The sequence below is a fragment of the Panthera onca genome, chromosome A2 (assembly GCF_046562875.1).
Source record: "Panthera onca isolate mPanOnc1 chromosome A2, mPanOnc1 haplotype 2, whole genome shotgun sequence".
Classification (NCBI taxonomy): domain Eukaryota; kingdom Metazoa; phylum Chordata; class Mammalia; order Carnivora; family Felidae; genus Panthera; species Panthera onca.
Genome location: NC_138340.1, coordinates 109,125,411 through 109,151,413, shown reverse-complemented (window position 1 = coordinate 109,151,413; position 26,003 = coordinate 109,125,411). Strand labels below are relative to the sequence as shown.

The window sequence follows — 26,003 nt, the reverse complement described above, 5'->3', positions numbered from 1 at the left end:
CGGCTCAGGTCACGATCTCGCGGTCTGTGAGTTCGAGCCCCGCATCGGGCCCCTGTGCTAGCAGCTCAGAGCCCGGAGCCTGTTTCAATTCTGTGTCTCCCTCTCTCTGACTCTCCCCCATTCATGCTCTGTCTCTCTCTGTCTCAAAAATAAATAAACGTTAAAAAAAAAAAATTAAAAAAAAAAAGAAATTAAAAAGGGAGAATTTGAAAAGCACTTTGGACACTTAGGTATCCACCACCTGAACATTACTGGTCACTTTTAAACCATATCCCTGCCCTGATCTTATTTATTTCCCCACATGGATAAACATTATCCTGAAATTTGTTTTTATTTCCTTGTTTTGTTTTTTGTTTTCATTTTTGTCGGATGTATTCCTAAAGGGCATAGTAGGTTTGTATGATTTTTCATATCCCTGTAAAAAATAATTATTTGTATGATTTAACTTTTGCTTATTTTGACAGCACTTTTTTTTTCCCCCCAAATACATTTAGGGAATTGTTTTTATGTGAATCTGTGCAGCTATCACATGTTCATGATCACTGTTTTATATCATCTATTTGTAGTTGATGAACCTACGTTTTCTTTAATTTTTGCCAATGCAAGCATTGCTGGCATGAACATTACTATTAATGTCTTAAGCACATGACCCAAGGATTTCATTACAGTCAAGATATATGCATGTCACCAGCTTTACCAGATGATGCTCAATTACTTACCGAACTTGGATAAATTCTACTCACTAGGGTATAAAAAGAGTTGAGCTAGAGCCATATCCTTACCATTTAATATTGTTGACGGTCTTTTTTTCTAATCCAGTTAGTGGCAAATGCTTTCTCTTCGTGGTTTAATTTGGTATTTTGTTAATAGGTTTGGCATTTTTTCCCCAGTATTTACAGGATTTATGTGTTCTCATTGAATTGCCCATGAAAGTCTTTTGTCCCTACTTTTATTTTTTAAGTAAAAAGCAATTTCTAGAAATTACTTATATATTAGGCACACAAATATTCTGCCAATTATATGCCTTGTAATCATTTTCTTCCAGTTTATTTTAATGTAGTTAAAAATGCTAATGTCTTCTCTTATGATCTTCGTTTTCTGTATGAGATCTGAGGGAGGGAGAATGGGTGCTGGGCTCAGATTGTGGTGGTGCAGAAAGTGAAAACTGTGCTGAAATGGTATATTTTGAAGGTGATGGGCTTGCTCATGGATTCGATTCAAATGGACTATGAGAGGAGGTAAATTAATGATGATCAAGGTTTTTGACAATAACTAGAAGAATAGAGTTGACTTTGATGAAGATGGGAAGTGTATGGAAAAGCAGCCATGGACTGTGTGGTATATGTGAAACCAAAACTGATCTCAGTATGTTAAAGTTGAGGTGTAGCTCTTGATCTGAGAAGTTAAATAAGGTATTCGGATATTGAAAGTCTGGAATTGAAGAGATTGTTTGAGGATGGAGGTATAGTTTTGGAAGTTCTCATGTAGATAGTATGTGAAATGCTGTGACTTGATAAAGTCACTTACGGAATGAGGGTAGCTAGAGAACTTTGAGGTCTCTGCTTGTGAGATGATTGAGAAGGTTTTCTCAAAGCCAGGTGAACAGATGCCCTTGAAGACAGAGATACCCATTGGATTTGGCCACTTGGGGGTCATGGGTGATATTTATAAATGTATTTTTGTGGATTGGGGGAGATAAAATCCTCATTGAAGTCGATTGCAGAGAACAGGAGAAGAGACAGACATTGGAGATTCTAAGGAATACAGATAATTACTTTAATGGAGTTTTGTTTGAACCTCACTAGGAGTAATTTGGTTATAGCTGGAAGATAGGTGTGATCAAAGAAAGACTTACTTGACGGGAGATGTCAAAGATTGCTTGGATGCTACTGAAGATAGTTGACAGTAAAGGAATAAAAATTGATGAAGCAGGATAGAAGGCACACTGTTGGTGAAAGACTTGAGAAAGGGATGGGTGCCAGTGGATAGGTTCAGACACTGGCTTTTACATAGGAGCTTGGGAAATTTTTTTGTAGTTCTCAGAAAATAAATTTTAACTTCCTTTGTTAAACATTAAGTATTTGTTTTTGATGGTTTATTGCTAGTATAGATATAGAAGTGATAATTTAATGTTGATCTTGTCCTCTGCTTTCTTGTCAAATATGTCTATTCCTAGTTTTATAGGGAATTCATCCAGATTTTCTGTAGAATACTGTCTGCAAATAGAGGTAGTTTCACTCTTTCTGGATGCTTTTTATTGGATTTTCTTGTCTAATTTTCCTGACGAGAACTTTCAGTACAACGTTTAACAGAAGTGGTGACAGTGGATATATTTTTGTTCCTGATGCTAAAGAGAAAATCCAGAGTTTTTATCAAATACGATGTTACCTATTGGTTTTTCACAGTTGCCGTTTTTTGGCTAGAGGAAGTTCTGTTCCTAATTTGTTGCATGGTTTTTTCACGAAGGAGTGTTGCATTTTGTCAGATACTATTTCTGCATATGTTGACATGTTGGTGTTTATTATTTTTTTGCCCTTAATATGATATATGACATTGATATTTTGGTATATTGAATCAATTTTTCATTCATGGGATAAATCCCATTTGGTTGCCAAATTTGGTTGTCAGTATTTGGTTGAAGATTTAGGCATCTGAACTCATCAGGGGTTTTGGTCTGTCGTTCTTTTTTGTGATGTCTTTAGTTTTGGCAATACTCATCTTACAGAGTTAAGTTAGGAAGCATTCTCTCCTATGTCACTTTTTGGAATAATGTGAGGAATGGGTATTCAAGATTTTTTGTATAACCAGTGAAGCCTCCTGGGCTTTTATTTGTGAGAAATTAAAATTTCTAATTCAGCTTTCTTAATTGTACAGATCTATTTAAATTGTTCGTTATTGAATCTTTTTTTGTAGTTGATGTCTTTCTAGAAAACTGAAATTTCATCTGTTTTGCTGAAATATACTTGTTCATAGTTTTATATTTCTTCTGTAAGGTTGGTAGAATGTCATTGTTTGATTCCTGATTACACTAATTCGAATCTTCCCTCTCCCTTGGTTTGTCTAGCAAAAGATGTGTCAATCCTCTTTATCCTTTCAAAGAACTAACTTTGGATATTGATTTTTTTTTTTCTATTTTACTACTTTCTATTTCATTTATTTCTGCCCTAGTCTCTATTTACTACTTAGACTTGATTTAGTTTAAGTTTTTTTTTCCCGAAAAAACTTTGGAAGTGTTAAGTCTTCAGGTAGAACATTTTTGACTTGAGAATATCTTTTTATGTATAGACATACACTATAAATTTCCCTCTTTGGATTGCTTCTCCTGCATGCTCTGTTTCATACTGTATCGTTTCATCTCATTGTGTCTTCTGTTTTCCTAATTTTTTCTTGCATTCATTCTTAGTATGTTCACCTTCCACATTTTTGAAATTCTCACATTTAAAATTTATTGACAGATTTTTTTTTTTTGAGGTATAATTGATGTACAACATAAGTTTCAGGGGTAAAAGATAATGTTTCAAATTTGTTAACTTTATTTTGGTGATCATTTCGCAATGTGAACATCTGTCAGCACACATGGTTACAGAATCCTTAGGATTTTTAAGATTTCTAAGCAACTTGATGCTGTAGTCCATGCTGTACATTACACCTCTAGTTCTTATTTTGTTCACTGGATATACCTTTTGACTGCCTTCACCTGTTTTGCCCTTCTGTACCCCCACTTCTGGCCACCACTAATCTTACGTGTCTTTGAGGCTTTTTTTTTTTTTTTTAGGTTATATGTGTAGGTGAGATTGGTCTTTTCGTATGTTTTGGTCTTTTTCTGACTTGCTTCGCTTAGCATATTGCTCTTGAGGGTCCATCCATGTTGTTAGAAATAGAAATTTCCTTTCCTTCAGGCTGAAGAATAGTTTCTTGTGGATGTGTATACCACATTTCCTTTACCCAGTCACTGGTTGGTGGACCTTGAGATAATTTATCAGTTCTAGGTGGTGATGGTCTCCCTCCCATTTCCTCAGGGCTTATTGTTGCTGTTGTATGTGACTTTGCTGGTCTATTTCAGTGATGTTCCCCTCCCCCTCCCCCCATACCAGTTGAAGTCTCTGAAATCACTTCACAGAGGGTGCAATCTTGGGCATGGATATAGTCACCCTGGAATGACAGTGGTTTTAGTAGGATTCTTTTTGTCTTTGTTTTGTAATCTCTTACTGTCTGTCTCTGATATCACACCCAACTGATAAAGTCTATTCATTGCCTGCAAATTGTTTTCTTTTTTTCTTTTCTTCCTTATTTCTTCCTCTATTTCTTTGTCTTTCCTTCCCTCGCTTGGCAATGCCTGAGTTATAAAATGTTCTACAGTGTGATTCAGTTACACTTTGCCTCCTCTGCAATGGTAGTTTTTGAGGCCAATGTTGGAAGTTTGCTGTGATTTCATGCCAGCTGCTGTTACCTGGCTCTTTCCAAGGTGTCCCTGGTAAACTAGCTTGCCAACAGTTTAGCTTTTTGCTCTCTTGTAGCTACCACCCCAGTCTAAATAGCTTAGTGTGATGATAGTCTTTTTTTTTTTTTTTTTTTTTTTTGAGAGTGCACTAAGGTTTAAACTTGCTCACAGTCAGTTCCATATAAGGTGAGTTCCCTTTTGGGAGAGATTGATAGCTCTGTTCTTAAAGCCTGTCTGTCCCATGAAAAATCCCTGTACTGCTACTTGAGTAGGGAGTGGGGGGCATGATGTCTTGTTTCTCTAAGTGAATCTTCTATTTCACAAGTAGGGTGGTGCATGGAGACATTCAAAGACTCTTGTTATTCTTCTGGTGTGAAAACTCTGCCCTAAGTGAGATTGGGGGTTAAGGGTATTCATGCCCCAATATTCATTGTCTACCTACTGTGCCTGGGGTAGATAATCCATTCACAAGTTGTGGCTGTGTGGTTGGAAGGGAGTCGGCAATCTCTCGTCAGCAGTTTCCTTAATTTAGCCTCTATGACCTGGGGCTGAATGGGATGGGAAGTTCTAACACTCTGCCTTCCTTCTGGGAGGTAGTGGGAGAGGGAGCCCCATCTTTTCATCCATACCACTCCGAGTGGAACTTCAGTCACACTAAGCTGGGTGGATTATTAAGGAAGAAATAGATCTTGCCTTGAGTACCAAAAGCTCTCTCTTTTTGGCAAGCTTTAGTTGATTTTCTTAAAAAAATGTTTCATTTGCTGCATGCCCTTCAAAGACTTTAAATGGTTGCAGTAAAATACTTTCACTACTTTGGCTGGAGAGAGAATCTGGTGAGGTCCTCTTGCTCATGCTTTGTGTTTCATGTTGTATATTAAATAGAATTTTTGCTTCATGGCCTGGTATAGAAGATGATTTGCCCATAGTTGGAACGTAAATAGAACTTTTCCTGTAAAAAGTTGTGTGTGTGCTCACACACGTGTATGTGTTTCTCTTGCCTTCTAACCTTTACTGACAGGTGTTGGGCTTGAGGACTTGGGTTTGCTCCTTACTGAACTTGCACCTACTTGGACATTACTGCCTTCCTGTCAGCCCTGGCAATGTGCTCATTTTTGCTTTTATTCCAAGGTTCCAAATTTCTACTTAAGTCTCTGGGAATTGTGACAGTTTATAAACTGTCTACTTGGCTCACACATTAGCTTTTATTTTCAGCCAGTCTCTTGGATTTTATAAGCCAGTTTACGGACTATTTATCTTGCACAAATACTAGTCTTCTCAAGTCCAAATTTGTTGGTGTATCAATTTGATGGCCTGCAGTATCTGTGTATTAGTCATGTGGAAGATAGGAACTTGCGGAGGAGGTTTGGTTAATGGCCTACCACAGGAACTATATTTTAAAGCAACTTCTCCAAAGCAGTTGTCTGGGTTGTAGTTTCAAGACTACAATGAAACACTTTTAAAGATAAAGGGGACAAATTGTCAGATATGAAGGTGTCTTTTTGTAATGTTTAAATGCATCTATAAATGAGACAGTTTAATCAGAGCTATTGAAATCAATGGCTACTTTACATGAGGGCACATTGCGCTGAGATAGTTTGAAGGGAATTTTTTTTTTTTTTTTTTTTTTTACAGGAATTAGAGTATGGCATAAATTCATTGTTACTCAGGTTGAGTCTCATTCTGTCCTTCTTAGGAGATAGGTCTCTTTCCTTAATTATCTGTGTTTAAGGTAAATCTTTTGAAAGCCCGCTAAGAAATAATGATGTGTCATCCTTCTCTAGTTTTTCCCCATTAATTCTTCTCCCTCTCTTGTTCATGGAACAGCCACTTGTATCTTACCATTCTGATCTAGTATAAGACTTACACGGCTAGTGATAAACAAATACGAACTTACAGTGGAAAAGAGTATCTGTACCTCTTACTTGGAACCGTAATATTAAGAAATAGATTTTTTGATGTGAAATACTGTTTTATTAACCAAATTAACACTTGTTCAAATATTTTCTTGAGGTTGCTTGTTAAAATTAGAAATAGAACCTCTCAAAAATAAGAAAGTTGAGAGTTTGATTGTGAAATATGCTCTAGGTGAAACAAATGTTAATTGGATCTCTGTTTGTTTTTCAGGCAGCAGGAGCAATTCGACCTCTTGTATCTACTGTAATCAGTCCATCTGCTGATGGTTGCTTAGACCATTCACTAGAACGTGCCAGACACAGAGCAAGTGAAATGCCACAGGCTTTTCTATTTGATGTGATCTATGAAGCATATCAGCAGGTAAGAATCAGGGTTTCTGAAACCTGCTGTGTTGGGGGTCTGTAAGAATACTTGTCTATTTGGAGATTTGCTGGAAGAACTTGGGTGATTCCGTGTATAGCTAGGCTCATGGTTAAAATGGACAACAGTGAAGTACGGACGATTCACAGCTGGGTCATAAGAGAAACACATGCAGAGTCTGGAAGTATACATGTGTACTCTGAAGTTCTCACCTTCCCCTGAAGGGTCACACAGAGCACTCCCTTCCTCGCACCAGCAATGAAAATTTAGCAACATGTGTGTGATGGTTCTTCTCAGGGAAGACCATCAGAGACTTAGTGTCCAAGGTATTTATTGGGGTTGGTCATATAGGGATCCTCTGCCTTAGCATGTATAAAAATTCCAGATTCCCAGAAGGAAGGTAGCTGTCCAACCTCAACCATATTGTTTATGCAGATAGTCTGAGCACAGTGAGCCATACTTAGTGGTTAACTGTTCAGTGAGAATACTGCAAGAGACAATTTCCCATATTGAGGTGGAAAAGTAAGGACAGCCGTTTTAGGCCTGTATGATAAATTTCCTGCACAGCTATATTGATACCTTGAAAATTTCAATTAACAAAATAACTTCTTTTAGAATCTCACATAATTCATTCATGTTTAGATGACCCAGATTACCTTTTTGTTTTTCATGTTCTAAAAATGTTTTGGGACCCGTATAAGTTTTACTGGCTTTTATTGCATATTGATGGATTAAATACTTACTGAATATTAGGTATTATGCTTGTCAGAAAACACCCCATGAAATAAGTTATAACTACAGTAACTCATTGCTTGACTGATGTTAAATAATCTATGAAGAGTAGTTTGAATAGATGGACTTTGAGGAATATGAGGTACTGGTAATAGGGTTATTGACACTTAAAACAGAAGAATGCCTCCTATTTCGGATAGAAGGTGATCACAAACACAATAAATTATGGCTCAATCTCGTTGGTTAGTTTTAAAATGAGAGGATGTAAATGAGAATCCATTTTAGTGATATAAACAGTATGCCATGGTTTGTATTATTTCCCTAAAATGAATTTGGAGTACAGGAATTTACCTATATTTGGCTATTAATTATTCCAAGGGTAAGCTATTATAAATATTTATTCAAATACTCTTTTACATCCTAAATGTTGCAGAGCTAGACCACATCTGCCTTACCACCTGAAATTGTTGATCCTTAAACACTTAGACTCATCACATGTCATTCTTCCTAGTATATTTTAGAAGATAAAATGAATATAATTTCATTTCCTCACATTAGAGAAGCATTTCCCCCCCCCCAGTTTTTGCTGGAGAATTAAGTGCTAATGCACTGAGGTATTGGTTCTCATAGTGTGGTTCCCAGACAGAATCGGTATGCTTTGGAACTTGTCAGAATGCAAATTCAGGGGCTCCACCTCAGATCCACTTAATTACAAACTGTGGGAATGGGGCCCAGCAATTTGTGTCTCAACAAACAACTCTGCCATGTGATCCTAATACCCTGAATTTTGGGAACCACCACCCTAAGACATTCACACCATGTAATGAATCAGACGCTCTTCTACTGCGTTCTTGAGAGAATTCAGAAAATAGTAACATGATAATAATTACGTGTGTTCTGTGGTTCAGGTGAGGAATTTTGAATTACAGAATCAGTTTGAAGGTTTTGCTATAAGCTTTCGGTTTTTCCTCAATTTTTTTTGGTTTAATTATTTATTTAATTTTTTATAAGTACTTTTTATTTTTTATTTTATTATTTATTTTTTTAATATGAAATTTATTGTCAAATTGGTTTCCAGACAACACCCAGTGCTCCTCCCAACAGGTGCCCTCCTCAGTGCCCATCACCAACTTTCCCCTCCCTCCCACCCCCCTTTGTCAAGTTTTGATTAAAATCCAGCTAGTTAACATACAGTGTAATACTAGTTTGAGGAGTAGAATTTAGCGACTCATCACTTAGCACAACACCTGGTACTCATCACAAGTGCCCTCCTTTATACCCATCACTTATTTAAGACATCCTGTCCAAGTACCTTCCCTGCAGTAACCCTCAGTTTGTTCTGTTTCTTGGTTGGCCTCTTCCACCCCACCCCCTTGTTCATTTGTTTCATTTCTTAAATTTCGTATATGAGTGAAATTGTGGGATATTTGTCTTCTGGATGACTAAATTTCCTTAGCCTAATACTCTCTAGCTCCTTTCTTGTCATTGCAAAGGACAGTGGCAAGATTTCATTATTTTTCTGTGGCTGGGTAATACTCCATTGCATGTATGTATGTGTATGTATATGTACGTCTATCTACATGTACATACCGCATGTTCTTTACCTGTTTGTCAGTCCATGGACATTTGGGCTCTTACCATAACTTGGCTATTGTTGATAATGTTGGGATAAACATCAGGGTAGGTGTATCCTTTCAAATTAGTATTTTGTGTATAATCTGGGTAAACGTGTAGCGGTGCAATTGCTGGATTGTAGGGTAGTTGTGTTTTTAACTTTTTTCAGTAACCTTCATACTTTTCTTCAGAATGGCTGCACCAGTTTGCATTCCCACCAGCACTGTAAGAGAATTGACCTTCCTCCACATCCTTGCCAACATCTGTTGCTTTCTGTGTTGTTAATTGTAGCCATTCTGACTTGTGTGAGGTGATTTCTCATCGTAGTTTTGATTCATGTTTCCTTGACGATGAGTGATGTCGAGCATCTTTTCATGTATCTGTTAGCCATCGGGATTTCTTCTTTGGAGAAGTGTTTGTTCATGTTTTCTGCCCAGTTTTTAATTGGATTATTTGTTTTTTGGGTGTTGAGTTTGATAAGTTCTTAATAGATTTTGGATACTAACCCTTTATCAGATACGTGATTTGAACATACCTTCTCCCATTCATAGGTTACCTTTTAGTTTTGTTGATTCCTTCACTATGGGGAAGCTTTTTATTATGTTGTAGTCCCAACGTCCCTGTTGCATGTTTAGGTCTTTCATCCATTTTGAGTTTATTTTTTTTTTGTGAGTGTGTGTCTGTGGTGTAAGAAAGTGGTCCAGTTTCATTCTTCTGCATGTTGCTGTCCAGTTTTCCTAGTACCATTTGTTGAAGAGACTGTTTTTTCCACTGGGTATTCTTACCTGCTTTGTCAAAGATGAGTTGACCATATAGTTATGGGTCCATTTCTGGGTTTTTTATTCTGTTCCAGTGATCTCTGTGTCTGTTTTTTTTTTTTTTTTTCCAGTACCATACTGTCTTGATCACTTCTGCTTTGTAATCCAGTTTGAAGTTAGGAATTGTGATGCTTCCAACTTTGCTTTTCTGTTTCAAGATTACTTTGGCTATCTGGGGTCTTATGTGCTTCCATACGAATTTTAAGGTAGACTGTAGCTCTGTGAATAATGCTGGTGGTATTAAGATAGGAATATGTAGATTGCTTTGAGTAACGAAAACATTTTAACAATATTCTTTGAATGCATGGACATGAACTGTTTTTCCATTTCTTTGTGTCCTCTTAAATTTATTTAATCAGTGCTTTATAGTTTTCAGAGTACAGATATTTTATCTCATTGGTTAGGTTTGTTCCTACATACCTTATGGTATTAGGTGCATTTGTAAATGGGATCAGTTCCTTAATTTCTCCTTCTGCTTCATTATTACTGTATGCAGCTGATTTCTGTAAATGGATTTTTGCATTCTGTGAGTCTACTGAATTCATGTTTCACTTCTAGCATTCTTTTAGTGGTGTCCTTTAGGTTTTCTGTATAGAGTATCCTGTCATCTGCAGAGTGAAGAACTTCTTCCTTTCTGATTTGGATGCATTGTCTGATGGCTGTGGCTATCACGTAGAGTACTATGTTAAATCATAATGGTAAGAGTGGATGTCCTTCTCTTGTTCCTGCCAGTAGAGGAGAAGCTCCCAGTTTTCCCCCATTGAGGATAATATTAGTTGTGGATCTTTCATACATGGCCTTTATGATGTTGAGGTGTACTTCCTTTAACCCTACTTTGTTGAGGGTTTTTACCATCAATGGACATTGGACTTTGTCAAATGCTTTTTCTGCATCTACTGAGAGGATCATATGGTTGCCATCCTTTCTTTTACTAACGTAGTGTATTACGTTGATTGATTTGTGAATATTGAACCATGCTTGCAGCTGAGGCATAAATCCCACTTGTTTGTGGAGAATGTTTCTTTGAACGTACTATTGGATTCAATTTGCTAGTATTTTATTGAGAATTTTTACATCCATGTTCATCAGGGATATTGGCCTCTAGTTCTCTTTCTTAGTGTATTATTTGTCTGGTTTTGAAATCAGGGTAATGTTTGCCTCATAGAATGAGTTTGGAAGTTTTCCTTCCATTTCTATTTTTTGGAATAGTTTGGGAAGAATAGGTATAAACTCTTGCTTAAATATTGGGTAGAATTCGCCTAGGAAGCCATTGGGCCCTACACTTGTGCGTGTTGGGAGGTTTTTGATTACTGATTCAATTTCTTTGCTGGTTATCAGTCTGCAGAAATTTTCTACTTCTTCTTGTTTCTGTTTTGGTATATTATGCCTCTAGGAATATATGTATTTCTTCTAGATTGTCCAATTTGTTGGCATATGATTTTTCAGACTATTTTCTCATAATGGATTATATTTCTGTTGTATTGGTTATTTCTCATGTCTCATTTGTAGTTTTATTTATTGGGGTCCTTTCTCTTTTTGGTAAGTCTGTCTAGGGGGTTATCAATTTTATTAATGTTTTCAAGTAGCTTCTGGTTTCATTGATATGTTCTTTTTAAAGTTTTTTTAAGTTTCTATATCATTTATTTCTGCTCTAATCTTTATTATTTCCCTTCTTCAGCAGCCTCTATTGCTGTATACTACCCTCTTAGGACTGCTTTTGCTGCATCCCAAAGGTTTTGGATTGTCATGTTTCCATTTTCATTTGTTTCTATATACTTTTTAAATTTCTTCTTTGATATCCTGGTTGACCCATTAATTCTTCAGTAGCATGTTGTTTAACCTCCATGTATTTGAGGTCTTCCCCAATTTTTTCTGGACTTTGATTTCAAGTTTCATAGCGTTATGGTCAGAATATATGCATGGTACAATCTCATTCTTGTACTTGATGAGGCTTGATTTTTGACCTAGTATGTGATCTGTTCTGGAGAATATTTCATGTGTATTTGACAAGAATGTGTATTCTTCTTTAGGATGAAATAATTCTGAATATATTTGTTAAGTGCATCCAGTCCAGTGTGTCATTCAAACCCATTGTTTCCTTGTTGATTTTCTGTCCATTGATGTAAATGGGATGTTAAGTCCTTTATTATTATTATAAGTGAGTTCCTTTGTGTTTGTTATCAATTGTTATATACATTTTGGTGTTCCAAGTTGAGGGTACAGATATTTATAGCTGTTAAATCTTATTGTTGGATAGTCTTCTTTATTGTGTTGTAATGCCCTTTTTCATCTGTGGTTACAGTCTTTGGTTTAAAATCTAGTTTGTCTGACCTAAGTATTGGTACTCTGGCATTCTTGATGTCCATGTGCATGGTAAATGTCCATCCTAACAGTTTGAATTTGCTCATGTCTTTAGTTCTAAAATGAGTCTCTTGTAGACAGCATCTAGATGGGTCTTATTTTTTTATCCATTCTGATACCCTATGTTTTTTGATTGGAGATATTAGTCCATTTACATTCAGAGTTATTGATATGTTTTTAGTGCCATTTCATTACCTGTTTTGTCATTGTTTGTGGAGATTTTCTCTGTTCCTTTTTCTAGTCTTTTTCACTTTTGGTCTTTTCCATTCAGAGTCCCTTTTGCTATTTCTTACAGGGCTGGTTTAGTGCTCATGAACTCCTTTAGTTTCTGTTTGGGAAAATCTTTACCTTTGCTTCTATTCTGAATGATAGCCTGCTGGATAGAGTATTCTTGGCTGCAGTTTTTCCCATTCAGCATGTTGGATATATCATGCCACTCCCTTCTGGCTTGCCAAGTTTCCATGGAGAGATCTGCAGCTAGTCTTACATGTCTCCCTTGTAAATTAGGGACTTCTTTTGTTTTGATGCCTTTTAGGATTTTTTCTTTACCACTATATTTTGCAAATTTAACTACAATATGTGTTGCTGGTTGGCCTGCTTTTTAAAATTTTAATGGGAGTCCTCTATGCTTCCTGGATTTGGATGTCTGTTTCCTTCCCCAGATTATGGAAATTTTTGGCTCTTATTTCCTCAAATGTTCTGTCCCCTCTTCTCTCTCTTTTTCTTCTTGGATTTTTGTAATACAAATGTTACCCACTGAGTTACTAAGTCTATTGTGTTCCATAATTTTTTTCTCTATTTTATTCAGCTTCATTATTTATCCTTCTATATCACTTATACATTCTTTTGCTTCTTCCATCCTTGTGGTCATTACATTCAGTCTTTTTTGAATCTTAGTTACTGCATTTATTTTTTAAAATTTTTAAAAAATTCTTAACTTTTTTAATTAAAAAAAATTTTTTAATGTTTATGTTTCTTTTTGAGACAGAGAGAGAGACAGAACATGAGTAGGGGAGGGGCAGAGAAAGAAGGAGACACAGAATCCAAAGCAGGCTCCAGGCTCTGAGCTGTCAGCACAGAGCCGGTTGTGGGGCTGGAACTTGTCAACAGTGAAACCATGACCTGAGCTGAAGTTGGACACTAAACTGACCCAGTAACTGACTCAGTTACTACATTTCTTATTTCTGAGTGGTTGCTTTTTAGTTCTTTGATTTCTGTTGTAAAGGCCTCCCTGAAGTCATCCATTCTTTTTTTTTTTTTTTTTTTTTTTAATGTTTATATATTTTGAGAATGAGAGAGCACACAGGAGTGGGGAGGGGCAGAGAGGGAGGTGAGAGAATCCCAAGCAGGTTATGCGCTCTCAGCACAGTATATGGGGCTCAATCTCTCAGACTATGAGATCGTGACCTGAATTAAAATCAAGAGCTAGATATGTACCTGACTGAACGACCCAAACACCCCTAAAACCTTCATTCTTAAGCCTTGCTAGTATCCCTTTGATTGTTACTTTAAATTCTCCATCAGGCATATTATTTATATCTGTTTTGATTAGATCTGTGGCTGTTACTGTATCTTGTTTTTTTGGGAATGGGTTCTTCTGTCATGGCATTTTGTCTAAGCCTCTGTCTTGTTCTTTGTGTTAGAAAACGCTGTTAACTTTCCTGCTCCTTAGAGTAATTGCTTTATGATTAAGCAGGAATATAGTGTCCAGAACCTGGCACTTGCGGGAGTATCTCTGGTGTGTGTCGCATGCCCTGTGCTCTTGTGCTTTGGCTACTCTATTCTTCAGGCCAGTCATCTGCAGCGGCTCTCCTTGCCTGCTGTGAGCATTGTTTGGTCCTTGGCCTGAATGTGGTGAGTTTTAACTAGGGGTGCTCTGGACCGCTTGTTAAATGAGACCTGATGCTACTTCCACTAGAGCTGAAGCCTTGCTGAACTCTGGTCAGGAGGCATGGTTTGTGCCAGCGGTTTCTGCTGGTCTTCTCAGGAAGGGGCCTGCCATGCTGAGACTTAGGTACACTTGCCTGAGAGAAGCAGCATTGGCAGAGCAGTTTAGCTATAAGTTTTTGAGAAAATTGATCCTAAGGACCCACAAATAAACTTAAATACATGAAATAATTTGTTCTTGACTTGATGTAATTTATTTACATGGTTTGATTTTCAAAAGTCAATAAAACATTACTAAACACTAGGGAAGAAAGTGAAAGTAAAAAAAAAAAAAAAAAAAAGGCTTGAAGTTATAAAATAAACAAAAGCAACCCCTTATGCCCCCACCAAAAAAAACCAAACTTAACCTTACCAAAAAAAGTGACCTTGTCTTTTTGATGAAAATGAATAGATTTTAACTGAAAAAACTACTTTGAACGCATAAACTCACCCAGTTATGATTTCTATACAAGTTAGCTTACTAAGGATAAACAATTTGAACTATTTTTCAACTAAGAACATGTTTCATGGAGAAGTTTTAGTGAATATTGAATATATATTTGGTACTGGATACAATAGTGACTAAATAGACTATCTTTTGTGAAGGTTTTTATTTCAAACATACCTTATTAAAGCTGAAATAAAAATAAATTGTCCAATCATTGCTCAGGACCACTATTTTGAAGAGATTCATTCCCCATCACATATTTTTGGCTCTCTATATATACCTGGGTTTATCTATAGACTCAATGTTGATATGTGTCTGCTTTTATGCCAATAGCATATCATTTTGATGACTATAGCTATGTAATGCAGTGGTAAATCAGGAAATGAATGAACCTGTGGTTTTATTCTTGCTCAAGATTGCTTTGGCTATTTGGGGTCTTTTGTGGTTACATATAAATGTCAGCCTTGTTATTTTTCTGTTAAAAATGCCATTGGAATTCTGAAGGATTACATTGAATCTTTTGATCAGCTTAGGTCATATAGACATTTTAATAATCATACTAACCCATGACCTCAGAATATCTTAACATTTGTGTTCAAAATCTTTCATCAATGTCTTAAGGTTTTCAGTGTACAAATCTTTTACCTTTGGTTAAATATATTTCAGAGCATTTTATATTTGATGCTATTGTAAATTTTTTTTTTATCGAGATACTTTCTAACAGTATATAGAAAAAACTGATTATTGTGTGCTTTTTGTATCTTAAAGCTTCACCAAATTTATTTACTCACATAGGTGTTTTTTGGTTTCTGTATATAATATGTGCAAATGATAACAATTTGATTTCTCCAATTTGGATGCCCTATTTCTCTTGCCTGATAACTGGCTAAGACTTCCAAAACCACTATGTTGAGTAAAAGTGCCAAGATTGTGGGTACCCTTGTTTTATTCCTCAATTTTGGAGGAAAAACTTTTGAACTGTCACCACTGAGTATGTTGCTAACTGTGCGCTGGTCTTATATGGCTTATATTATGTTGAGGTATGTTTCCTCTATACCCACTGTGAGAATTGTTACCATGAAAGGATGTTGAATTTGGTCAAATGCTTTTTCTGTATCTATTTAATCCTTAATTTTATTAATGTGTTATACAATATTGTTTCCCCCCCACCCCCCTCCACACACACACACACACACACACACACACACACACTGAACCATTCTTGCTTTTCTGGGATAAATTACACCAGTTGATCATGGTGTATGATCCTTCAATGTATTGTTGAATTGGTTTGCTAAAACTTGGAGGAATTTTGCATTTGTGTTCATCATGGATATTGGTGTGTAATTTTATGCTAGTGTCCTGTTTAGTTTTGGTGGAGGGTAATGCTGGCCTTATAAAGTAAGATTGGGGGTGCCTGAGTGGCTCAGTTGAGCATCAGACTTTGGCTTAGATCATGCATGATCTCACAGTTTGTGAGTTCAAACCCTGAGTCAGGCTCTGTGCTGGCAGCTCAGAGCCTGGAACCTACTTCGGATTCTGTGTCTCCCTCTCTCTCTGACCCTCCTGCGCTTGCACTCTGTCTCTATCTCTCTTAGAAATAAACAAACATTAAAAAAATTAAGATTGTAAGTATTAACTTCTGTTTTTTTATGTTGATTACTGACTGATTCTCCTTACTAGGAGTCTGTTAAGATTGTCTTTTTCTGATTTAGTCATGGTAGGTTATATATTTCTAGAAACTTAACCATTTCTTTTAGGTTGCTCCATTTATTGGTATATAATTTTTCAAGGCAGTGATTCTTGGTAGTTGTGTGTTACCATTTATAGTGTTAGATATTTCATTTAAAATTGATACTTTTTTCTTAATAAGTCTAACAAAAGGTCTGTCTATTGTATTTTTTTATAAACCATCTCTTTCATTGATCTTAACTATTGTCTCTACACTCTATTTCCCTTAATTCTACTCTGATCTTTGTTACTTGTTTGTAACTTTAAGCTTATTCTGCTTCTCTATTTCTTTGTGTTATAAAGTTAAATAGTTCTTTATTCTTTATTCCTTTTTTAAATTTTTTAAATTTTTTAAATTTTGACTTAGGTTCTTGTTTCGTAATATAGGAACTTGTCACTTCCCTCTTAGAACTGTGTTTTGCTACATCCCATAAGTTTTGCTGTGTTTAATAATTACTGGATTTGCTATAGTCCTGTGGGACTCAAGAATGCCCTGTTGGGTATCAGAGCTCTTAGGTGATTTGGGGTCCTGTCTCAAATAGAAGCTACAAAAGTTTGGGCACCCAAATAGGTGTACAGGCTGCCTCCGAGGAGATACTGGTGACTTGATTTTACTGTTGGAACAGTCCAGAGGAGGGACCAAAGGAAATGTGTCTTGGCTTCCCCAGTCCGCAGAGAAGAGCAGCCACTCTGTAGAGGTGTGCTATATTAGAAGCCAGATCCTTAGTCCTTAGGCATAGCTTATAAAGTTTGCAGTGAATTCTTGTCTTCCATTATCCTTGAAATGACTTGTTTTCTTCCCTCCTCCACACACTGCCCCCACCCCAACCGCCTCCTGCCCTGCTTTGATTCCTAAAGGGATAGCTGCAGTTCATGTCCACATGTCCACACCTATTTGAAGAAACTGCTGTTTAGTTTGCTGCAGCCCTCTGGGTCTTGTGACCACAAGCCTAATGGACTTGCAGAGTTAGGTGTCTCAGGATCCTACCTATAATATGGGAATCTTAAAGTTGGAGTATAGATACGTGGTAAAAACCTTTGCTTATCAGGGAGAAGCTGTTGAGTTGGGAGTTTCCTCCTGATTGTATGAGGCTGTTTTGGGTTGGGGATGTTTAGGATGAGATTTCACCTTTATTTTTTTGATGTAGGCATTTTTCTTGTTTTCCTAGTGTGTAGAAATCACTCGGCTGGGTTCTAGATAGGTTTCAAAGGAAAGTGCTTCTGGTGTGGCAGTGCATCTGTGAGAGGAGGGAGATTGAGGAGTCTTCCATGTTGCTTTCCTGTTGGACTTCCTCTGTGAAGATTGCATCTTAATAGGGGAGACAGATGTCTACTAAAGGACACTTTTAAAAAGACAAAATTGCAACATTCAAATACAAAATGAGCACGTGAAAATTTTTTTCAACACATGGAGGAGCCACTATGATGTTAGTATTCACTCAGAGGACGTTCGAAAAGTTAAATATGTGTAGGCAGCTTAACAAGGTCTGTTAGCATAAGATTACAGGTTGGATGAAAAATCGGTTTATGTCTCACCAGGTCACATACTTTTCGGTTTTTTTTCCATTTTACTTAAATTATTTATATCACTAATAGAAAAATATTGATGTTAACACTAACTTAAGACTGTCTTTTAAAAAAGTGAAATAAGTTCTTGAAAAATAGTCCTTGGGTGGCTTTTGCCATACTTCCACATTCTGGATTTTTTTTTTTTCATAATGAGAGAATAATCAACTACATGATAAATCAAATAGTGATAAATGTTTAAAGAGAAAAGTAGGATAGAGCTCCAGGGGTTGGACGTTGCTGTTTCCTATTAAGTAATCAGACTGGTACTCTGGGAGAATGCGAAATTCAAGGCAATATCTGAAGGGAATGAGTCATGCAGATAAATGAGAGTACAACATTTCAGATACAGGACACAGTGTAAGAAAGTCTGGCTATGGAATAGTGATGCTGGTAGGGAGGATTGGGAAGGGATGTGGTTGGAGAGTATTTGGGTCCCATAGCATGTAGACCCCTAAAGGTTACGGCACAGACTTCAGATTTTACACTGAAAGAGAATAGGACTTACCCTGTCAGTTGAGGCAGAATAGATTGTATAAGGGAAAGAAGGGAGGAGCTTTTGTGATACTGAAGGCAAAAGGTGGTGATGACTAATTGGACAATTGAGATGGTAGACAATGTGATATGAAGTGCTTATGCTCTGAATGCTTGAAGGTAAAATGAAGAGTATTAGCCAATGGATTGTATGTGGAGTTTCAGAATAAGAGGGGTCTTAGATAAAGGCGTGATCTCAATAACTAGAAGGATACAATTGCCTTTATTGAGATGGAGAATGTTAAAGGAAGAGAAGGTTTTGTGGGAGCTGAGGAAGAGTTTAGTTTTGATACACTTAGTCTGCAATTTCCTGTAAGCACCTTAAAAATGTCAAGGAGATAATTAGATACAAATCTAGAATTCAATGGAGAGGTCCAGATAAACAGTTGTCATCATCCAAGTATTGACTACCTTGGAGTTGATTTGAGATTATAGAATGAGGGGGTATAGACTTCAGTCCGAACCCGGGGCAGTCCAAGATTATCAGGTTGAGGAAGTATGTAAGTTTTCTATTGCTGCTGTAATAAACTACCACCAACTTAGTGAATTACAAAACCATAAATTTATTCTTTTATTTAGGAGACCAGAAGTCTAAAATAAAAGTATTGTCAGAACTGTTAGAGGTTGTAGAGAAGATGGCTTCCTTCACTTGTCCAGTTTCTAGAGTCCACCTGCATTCTTTGTCTCTTAGTCCTTAAATCTTTCCAAATTCCTGTTTTTACTGTTACATTACTCCCAACTCTTATTCTCTTGCTTTCCTCTTAAAAGAATCATAGTTACTACATCAGGCCCATCATGATCATTAATTGGATCATACCTGAAAAGTCTATTTGTCGTATAAGTTAATGTACTCAGATTTGGAGAAAGAGAATACAGACATCTTGGAGGGGCCTCAATTAGCTAAGGGAATAGAAGAAGGGTTGGCCACAGGGTAATGTCATGGAAGCCTAGGGAAGAATGTGTTTCTGGGGGCGCCTGGGTGGCTCAGTCGGTTAAGCATCCAACTTCAGCTCAGGTCATGATCCCTTTGGTCGTGAGTTCAAGCTCCATTTTGGGCTCTGTGCTGGTGCCTCAGAGCCTGGAGCCTGCTTTGGATTCTGTGTCTCCTTCTCTCTCTGCCCCTCCTCTTCTCATGTTCTGTCTCTCTCAAAAATAAATGTTAAAAAAAAAAAAATTAAAAAACCCTAATTATTAGCCTTGGCAGTGAGAGTCTACTGCTGTTGGAAGAGAGTGGTGAATTTGAAAACCCATATAGAATTTATTTACTAGAGAAAAGGAGGGCTTCCCCTTGGGGAAGTTTCCATGAATATTGAGCAGAAAAATGGAGGGGGTGGCTGAAGGACATTATGGATTAAGAAATTTAGATGGATGGTACAATAGCATATTGGTATCTAATATGATTTAGTAAAGGGAGACAAAAAGTGATGCCATATTGAAAGGAGATTGGGATATAATGTCTTCATGGTTTTGGAGTTGACCTTGACAAGGAGGATGGATAGGTCACCCATGGGGACAGGAAAAAATACAGAGTGTGTGTGTGTGTGCACAGGTATAAGTAAATGTGGTAGGAGGATATAAAGTTTGTTTATTCTTGGTTTTTTATTGTCTTACTGTTACAGGAAGCAAATAATCAGCTGACGGGCAGGTGGGTGAGGTGTGAAGTCTTAAAGAAAGTTGGGAATACTAAATACTTAGTTTTATTCTCTTCTATGTAGCCTAAAATACAAAAAATTGTCCTGAAAAAAAAAAAAGTTATATTTTTCCAGTGCTATTTCTGGGCATTCCTGGAAAAGTGATTAAAAACTTTTTTTTTTTTTTAAATAGTAATAAAAGAGGAGATCAGGTGCATTCACAGTGGAATGACCATATGCAATGGAATATTACTCAGCCATAAAAAAGAATGAAATCTTGCTATGTGCAATGATATGGAGGAGCTAGAGTATATTATGCTAAGTGAAATAAGTTAGAGAAATATAAATACCATATGATTTCACTCATAGGTGGAATTTAAGATGAACATAGAAGAAGGAAAAAAAAAGAGAGGGAGGCAAACCACAAGGGACTTTCAACTATAGAGAACAAACAGGATTGCTGGTGGGGAGGTTGATGACGGGATGGGCTAAATGGGTGATGTGTATTAAGGGGAGGGCACTTGTGATGAATACTGGGTGTTACAGGTAAGTGATGAATCACTAAATTCTGAAAAAAAGTAAAAGACCTTGAATGGCTTAATCATTCATGTGGTTTTGAGATAGGGACTTTTACATTATTATTATTTTTTTCCTTTATCGAGGGTTTAACTTATGTCTTTGGAACTTGTGCAGAAAATACATACTCTTCCCTACATCTGGAGAGTTGAACAAAAAATTGGGATGTTGGTAGTAAGGTCATGTGGGAGAAACACATCTTAATATGACACACACACAAAAGTAGAAGATGTGAAGGTTGAGGTTATAGATGACATGGCTTATGAAATGGTACTGAGAGATCATAGGTGTCAAGATGGCATTATGTCTATTGACTTGCTGGCCTGTTACTTCCCCTATCCTTTCTGCTGTCTGCTCTCCTTCATACTTAACGTTCTTTATATTGTAGCTAATTCTGACCTTCTTTCCTCACAAAGAAGATTTCTCCTTTCAGGAACTTGACTTTCTTCCTATCTTGCTATGTACCCTTTAGATAATGCCTAAATTATCACTTAGGGAAGTCTTTCCTATCTCCCCCACCAGATTAGGCCACCCTCAACCAGATTAGGCCACCCTCAACCAGATTAGGCCAACTCCCTACAAGTTTCCTAGTGCCCTGTTTTGTTTTTCTTGCCCAGAATTAATATCAAAATGGAATAATTGGTAAGTTGTGCATAACATGTCTAACTCCCCTGTTAGACTGAGTTCTGTGTAGGCAGGATGGTATCTGAGTTCATAGCCACCTGACTGATACATTAGTCCCAAGTAAGTATTTGTTGAATGGAAAGAGTATCTAAGAGTGTATGTGCATGTAAGTACATGAAAAAAGGCCTATGTACTGTTTTTTCCAGGCCACTTTGTCTAGTTATGAACGTTGTTTACACTGTTGATTACCTCCCTGTATAGATGTCACCTCCTAGGAATCCTTCACTGATAATGTCAGGTATAATAACCTCCTCTATCATATTTCTTGATTCTGTTTTAGTTTTCCTTATTATATTTCACTAGTTTACATAATTGTATTTCTGGTAAGTATCCGTGGCTCCCTGATGATGCCATGTCTGTTCCATGAATGCATGGACTTTTTCTTTTAGCATCTGGAAGACTTGATGGTTTACCCTAGATTCTTAATACTGTCAAATGAGGGAATTTCATGCACATAGCTATTTATATGTACATATTATGTTGACACTAATGTAAATTATGAGTTGAGCACGGGGAAAATATATGTGTACATATTTGTATGTTTAAAAATATTTCTGGAAACCTTTAAGAAATTAATATGAAAATATTAGAAATATTGGCAAATATTTGTGTCTAAAGTTGGTGACTGGCAGCATTTTTATAAGTGTGTGATTCTCAGTCTATATATCTAGACATCAGATAGTGACATCTTTTAGTAACTTGAAAAGATCACTGAAAGTTATGTTTTTGAAAACTTCATTGGTGCATGAAAATGCTCATGATTGGATATTAATGGAACAGGATATAAAGGTATATTGGCTACATATGGTACATATTTATGCTTATGTGTAAATGTATGAGTGCATAGAATTAAAAAAACTAGTTTTACCTGTGAATACTGAAATGTGTGTATGGGTTAGTATTAATTTAAAACTTAATAAAAACTTACAGGTATGAGATAGTTAAATACTTGGGACGCCTGTGTGACTCAGTTGGTTCAGCACCTGACTTTGGCTCAGGTCATGATATCATGGTTCATGAGTTCTAGCCCTGTGTCAGCTGTGCTGACAGCTCAGATCCTGGAGCCTATTTCAAATTCTGTGTCTCCCTCTTCTCTGGCTCTCCCCCACTTGCTCTCCCTCTCCCTCTCAAAGATAAATAAACATTTAAAAAAAAGATAAATACTTAAGTATTTCATTATTACTTTTCCATGTAATTAGGTGTTTTCTCTTTGATTCTTATGGTCTAAAATCTATTTCTTAGGAGTATTTAATGACAAATTAGGTTGATAAAGGAAAAAAGAAAACCTGGTAACTTGAACAAAGAAATTCAGTAGTAAGTTATGCTATCTTTAGGTATATGATGAAAATCTCAGATTGGTCCAGAGAATTTTTATTGCACTGACAGCTGTGGAGCCCGCTCTGGATTCTCTGTCTCTCTCTGCCTCTCCCCTGCTCTCTGTCTCTCTCTCAAAATAAATAAATAAATAAATAAACACTTTTTAAAAAGGGCTTATTTATCTTGAAAAGGTGAAAACACCTTTAAGAAAGTTCAATTTTAAAAATAATTCTTTTAAGGCTCTAAGTACAGGAATATAATGACCATAAAATTAGAGAATATAGCAGGAGTTCCCTTTTTTTTAATACATATCTTGTGCATATACCCCATATGCATTAGAGAAAATAAGACCTGTATCTTGTATTAGTTGCTAATAAGTGTGGGCTTTAAATGCTAAATTGACAAGTAGCTTGTCAAGAAGACTGAATTTTACTAAGATTGTCTTTTCTTCGTGTCTACAAGCATTGCAGTTCTAAGAAGTTTGACTCCTATTTTCAGAGTAGAGTTTCCCATTCATTCTCCCTCACTTCTAGTGTGCTGAAGGAGGGGGACTTTGGTGGTTGTTGACTTAGGCCTGGATTGAGTTAAGAGATGGTCAGGAAGAGCCTCAGAATGAAGAGTCTCAGAAGAAACCTCATATTACATGGGGTTTTGAAAAGGAAAAACCTTTTCCAAAAGGAAAGGGATAAGAAAAGGACATAAATTGTTTAACAAATGGAAAACTGAGGAAGGGATAGAAATTAAAAGATCCTCAAGAGGAGGAGTGTGTGAAAGGTGGAAGAAAATGGAAAGAAAAGGGAGTGAGAGGGAAAGGATCTAAAGATGAAGCGTTCGGAATTGGAAGGAACTGACTTCACTGAAAATTACTGCCATCCATCAGTTTGCCTCATGACTGCTCACTATAAACCACAGTAGCAAGTTGCACATCTCAGTTACTAGTAAAACCACAATCTGTGTGGTATAGTACTCAAGATAAAGTAAATCTACAATCCTGGTGTATTTGGACAGTTAGCAAACATTGCCAGAGTTCTTCTCTTTGTCCTGTTTCTCCTGATTTTTATCTTTGATTGTCTCTTTCTCACGTCTTTTTTTCTTCTACCAATTCTTCTAGATAGGTTCATGTAAGCCTTGTCATTTTACTGGTCCCATTTGGGGAATCTTCGAAGGTGTTGGAAAAGTTACTCTGTGACCTTCTCTGGGACCTCCTTTGAGAAGATTAACCTCTTTACCCCCAGAAATTAATTTCTTAGGCATTAGCCTGAAACTAATTTGTCTTCCTTTCTTTATATGTGTGGAGACCAATGTATAAATGCTACATAAACTTGGTCTTTCCTGTATCTTCCTTTTATTTAGAACTGTTGAATGAAATTTTAATTGTTAAATATCTTGATTTAGCTCTTATCATCTTACATGTGGACTTGGGGGGCAGGGGAGAAATCTCTTGATGGTTTTCCTCCTGCCTTCCGTGTCCATGTTCATGAACATTTAACATCAGCAAGCACCCCAACGATCTTTATAATGTGCAACTCTGTCCATGTTGGTCCACAGCCCTCGATGGCCCACAGCATGAAGTACCTGCTCCTTCACATGGCCTGCAATTATCTTTGATGGTTCAGAACTGCCTTCTATGGGTATCATGAGTTGTAGTTTTTCCACTGTATATGTACCTTTTATCTCACCATGTCTATTTTTGGTATATTCTTTCCAGTTTTCATTAAACAGAGAAAAGACTTCTAATTGGGGCTTCTGCTCAAACATCCTCTGCTCCTCCTTATTTATTGAACCTCCTGAATTCCTGATAGTTTCTGCACGTATTAAAACCATTGAAATTTGTCCCCTTGCACCACAACACATTTGAACATTTAAAGTAGTATTTAACAGGTATTTAGAGGCACATTAAAGTGCAAGCTTCTTTGTTCCATTTTTTTGTTTGGTTTTGAACCTTGATACATAGAATTGAGTTGATGATCCTTCTTGGTTTATAGTTTGCTGCTGCTGTTTACCTTTGCTAGCCACTGTTTTTTATTGTAAACTACTTTTTCTTTCCGTTTCCAATCTAAAATCTTATTCGAGATTCCAGAAGAAATTCTGTTAAATGATTTTCGTTTTAATAACTATATAGATTCTTAAAATGTATCCTGTTATGCTTTTAAAATTCACACAGAAGACGGTGACTTTTTATCAGCATTATTTAGGAAACTGTCCATGCTGAAGCATCCAAAACTTTTGTTTGATTATTTGATAACTTTCAGTCATGCACCAACCACATATTTATTTATTGGTGTCTTCTGAGGGTGGACACCTACATTGCCTTCTACCACACAACAGAAATGAATATTGGCATATGTCACTTTGTGGGCTTGGGTGCAAGAGTTTCTTTGAGGTATGTGTCGAGGATTACAATTAATTACCAGGTCATAAGGTAAATGCGTCCTTAGCTTCAGTAACCTATTACCAGATTGATTTCCAGAACAGCTGTGTGTGTTTGAGAACCTTCTAACAGAAGTGTGAGGACATGTTTCTAGTTTCAGGTGCATCTTCTGCAGTTTTAACCTTTTGTAACTTTCTAATTATTCTTGATTTGATAGGTATTCATCTCTGTTGCAACTTGATTTTATTTGATTTCTAGTGAGGGTAAACTTTTCTACGTAGTACATTTCTGTGCTTGTTATCTGAATGTTTATTAATACTTGTCAATCTTCATTTGGGTTTCTTGATTCTTAATTGCTTTGGTGGAGTTTCTTATATAGCCAAGCTACTATTCCTTTCCTAGTTGTACATGTTACAAACATATTTTGCTAGTCTGTAATCTCTCAGTGTTCTTCATTGTGATGCAGCCAAATCTTGTGCATTTAAAGTTTTAAGAAATTTGTCCCTACGTTGTGGTTCAATTTCATTTTAGTTTGCTGTTTCAAACTTAAGTCTTTTTTTTTTCTTATTTCTCAAAATAGAAGTCTCTGAGTATGGTTACAGAGAAACTCTACTCAGAGAAAAAAAAATATATGTATATTTATTTTATTTATTATTTATTTACATCCAAGTTAGCGTATAGTGCAACAATGATTTCAGGAGTAGATTCCTTAATGCCCCTTACCCATTTAGCCCATCCCCCCCTCCCACAACCCCTCCAGCAACCCTCTGTTCTCCATATTTAAGAGTCTCTTATGTTTTCTCCACCTCTCAGTTTTTATATTATTTTTGCTTCCCTTCCCCTATGTTCATCTGTTTTGTGTCTTAAAGTCCTGATATGAGTGAAGTCCTATATTTGTCTTTCTTGGACTAATTTTGCTTAGCATAATATCTTCTAGTTCCATCCATGTAGTTGCAAATGGCCAGATTTCATTCCTTTG

General features: G+C 36.6%; 1 protein-coding gene across 1 annotated transcript in view; it reads left to right on the top strand.

Moving 5' to 3' along the window:
* The window catches only part of CRPPA (CDP-L-ribitol pyrophosphorylase A), a 320,005-nt gene that overhangs the window by 32,525 nt on the left and 261,477 nt on the right, over positions 1–26,003 (top strand). The window contains exon 3 of the mRNA XM_078441691.2: positions 6,566–6,715. Coding sequence (XP_078297817.2) covers positions 6,566–6,715 — 150 coding nt within the window. The remainder of the gene's footprint in view (positions 1–6,565; positions 6,716–26,003) is intronic.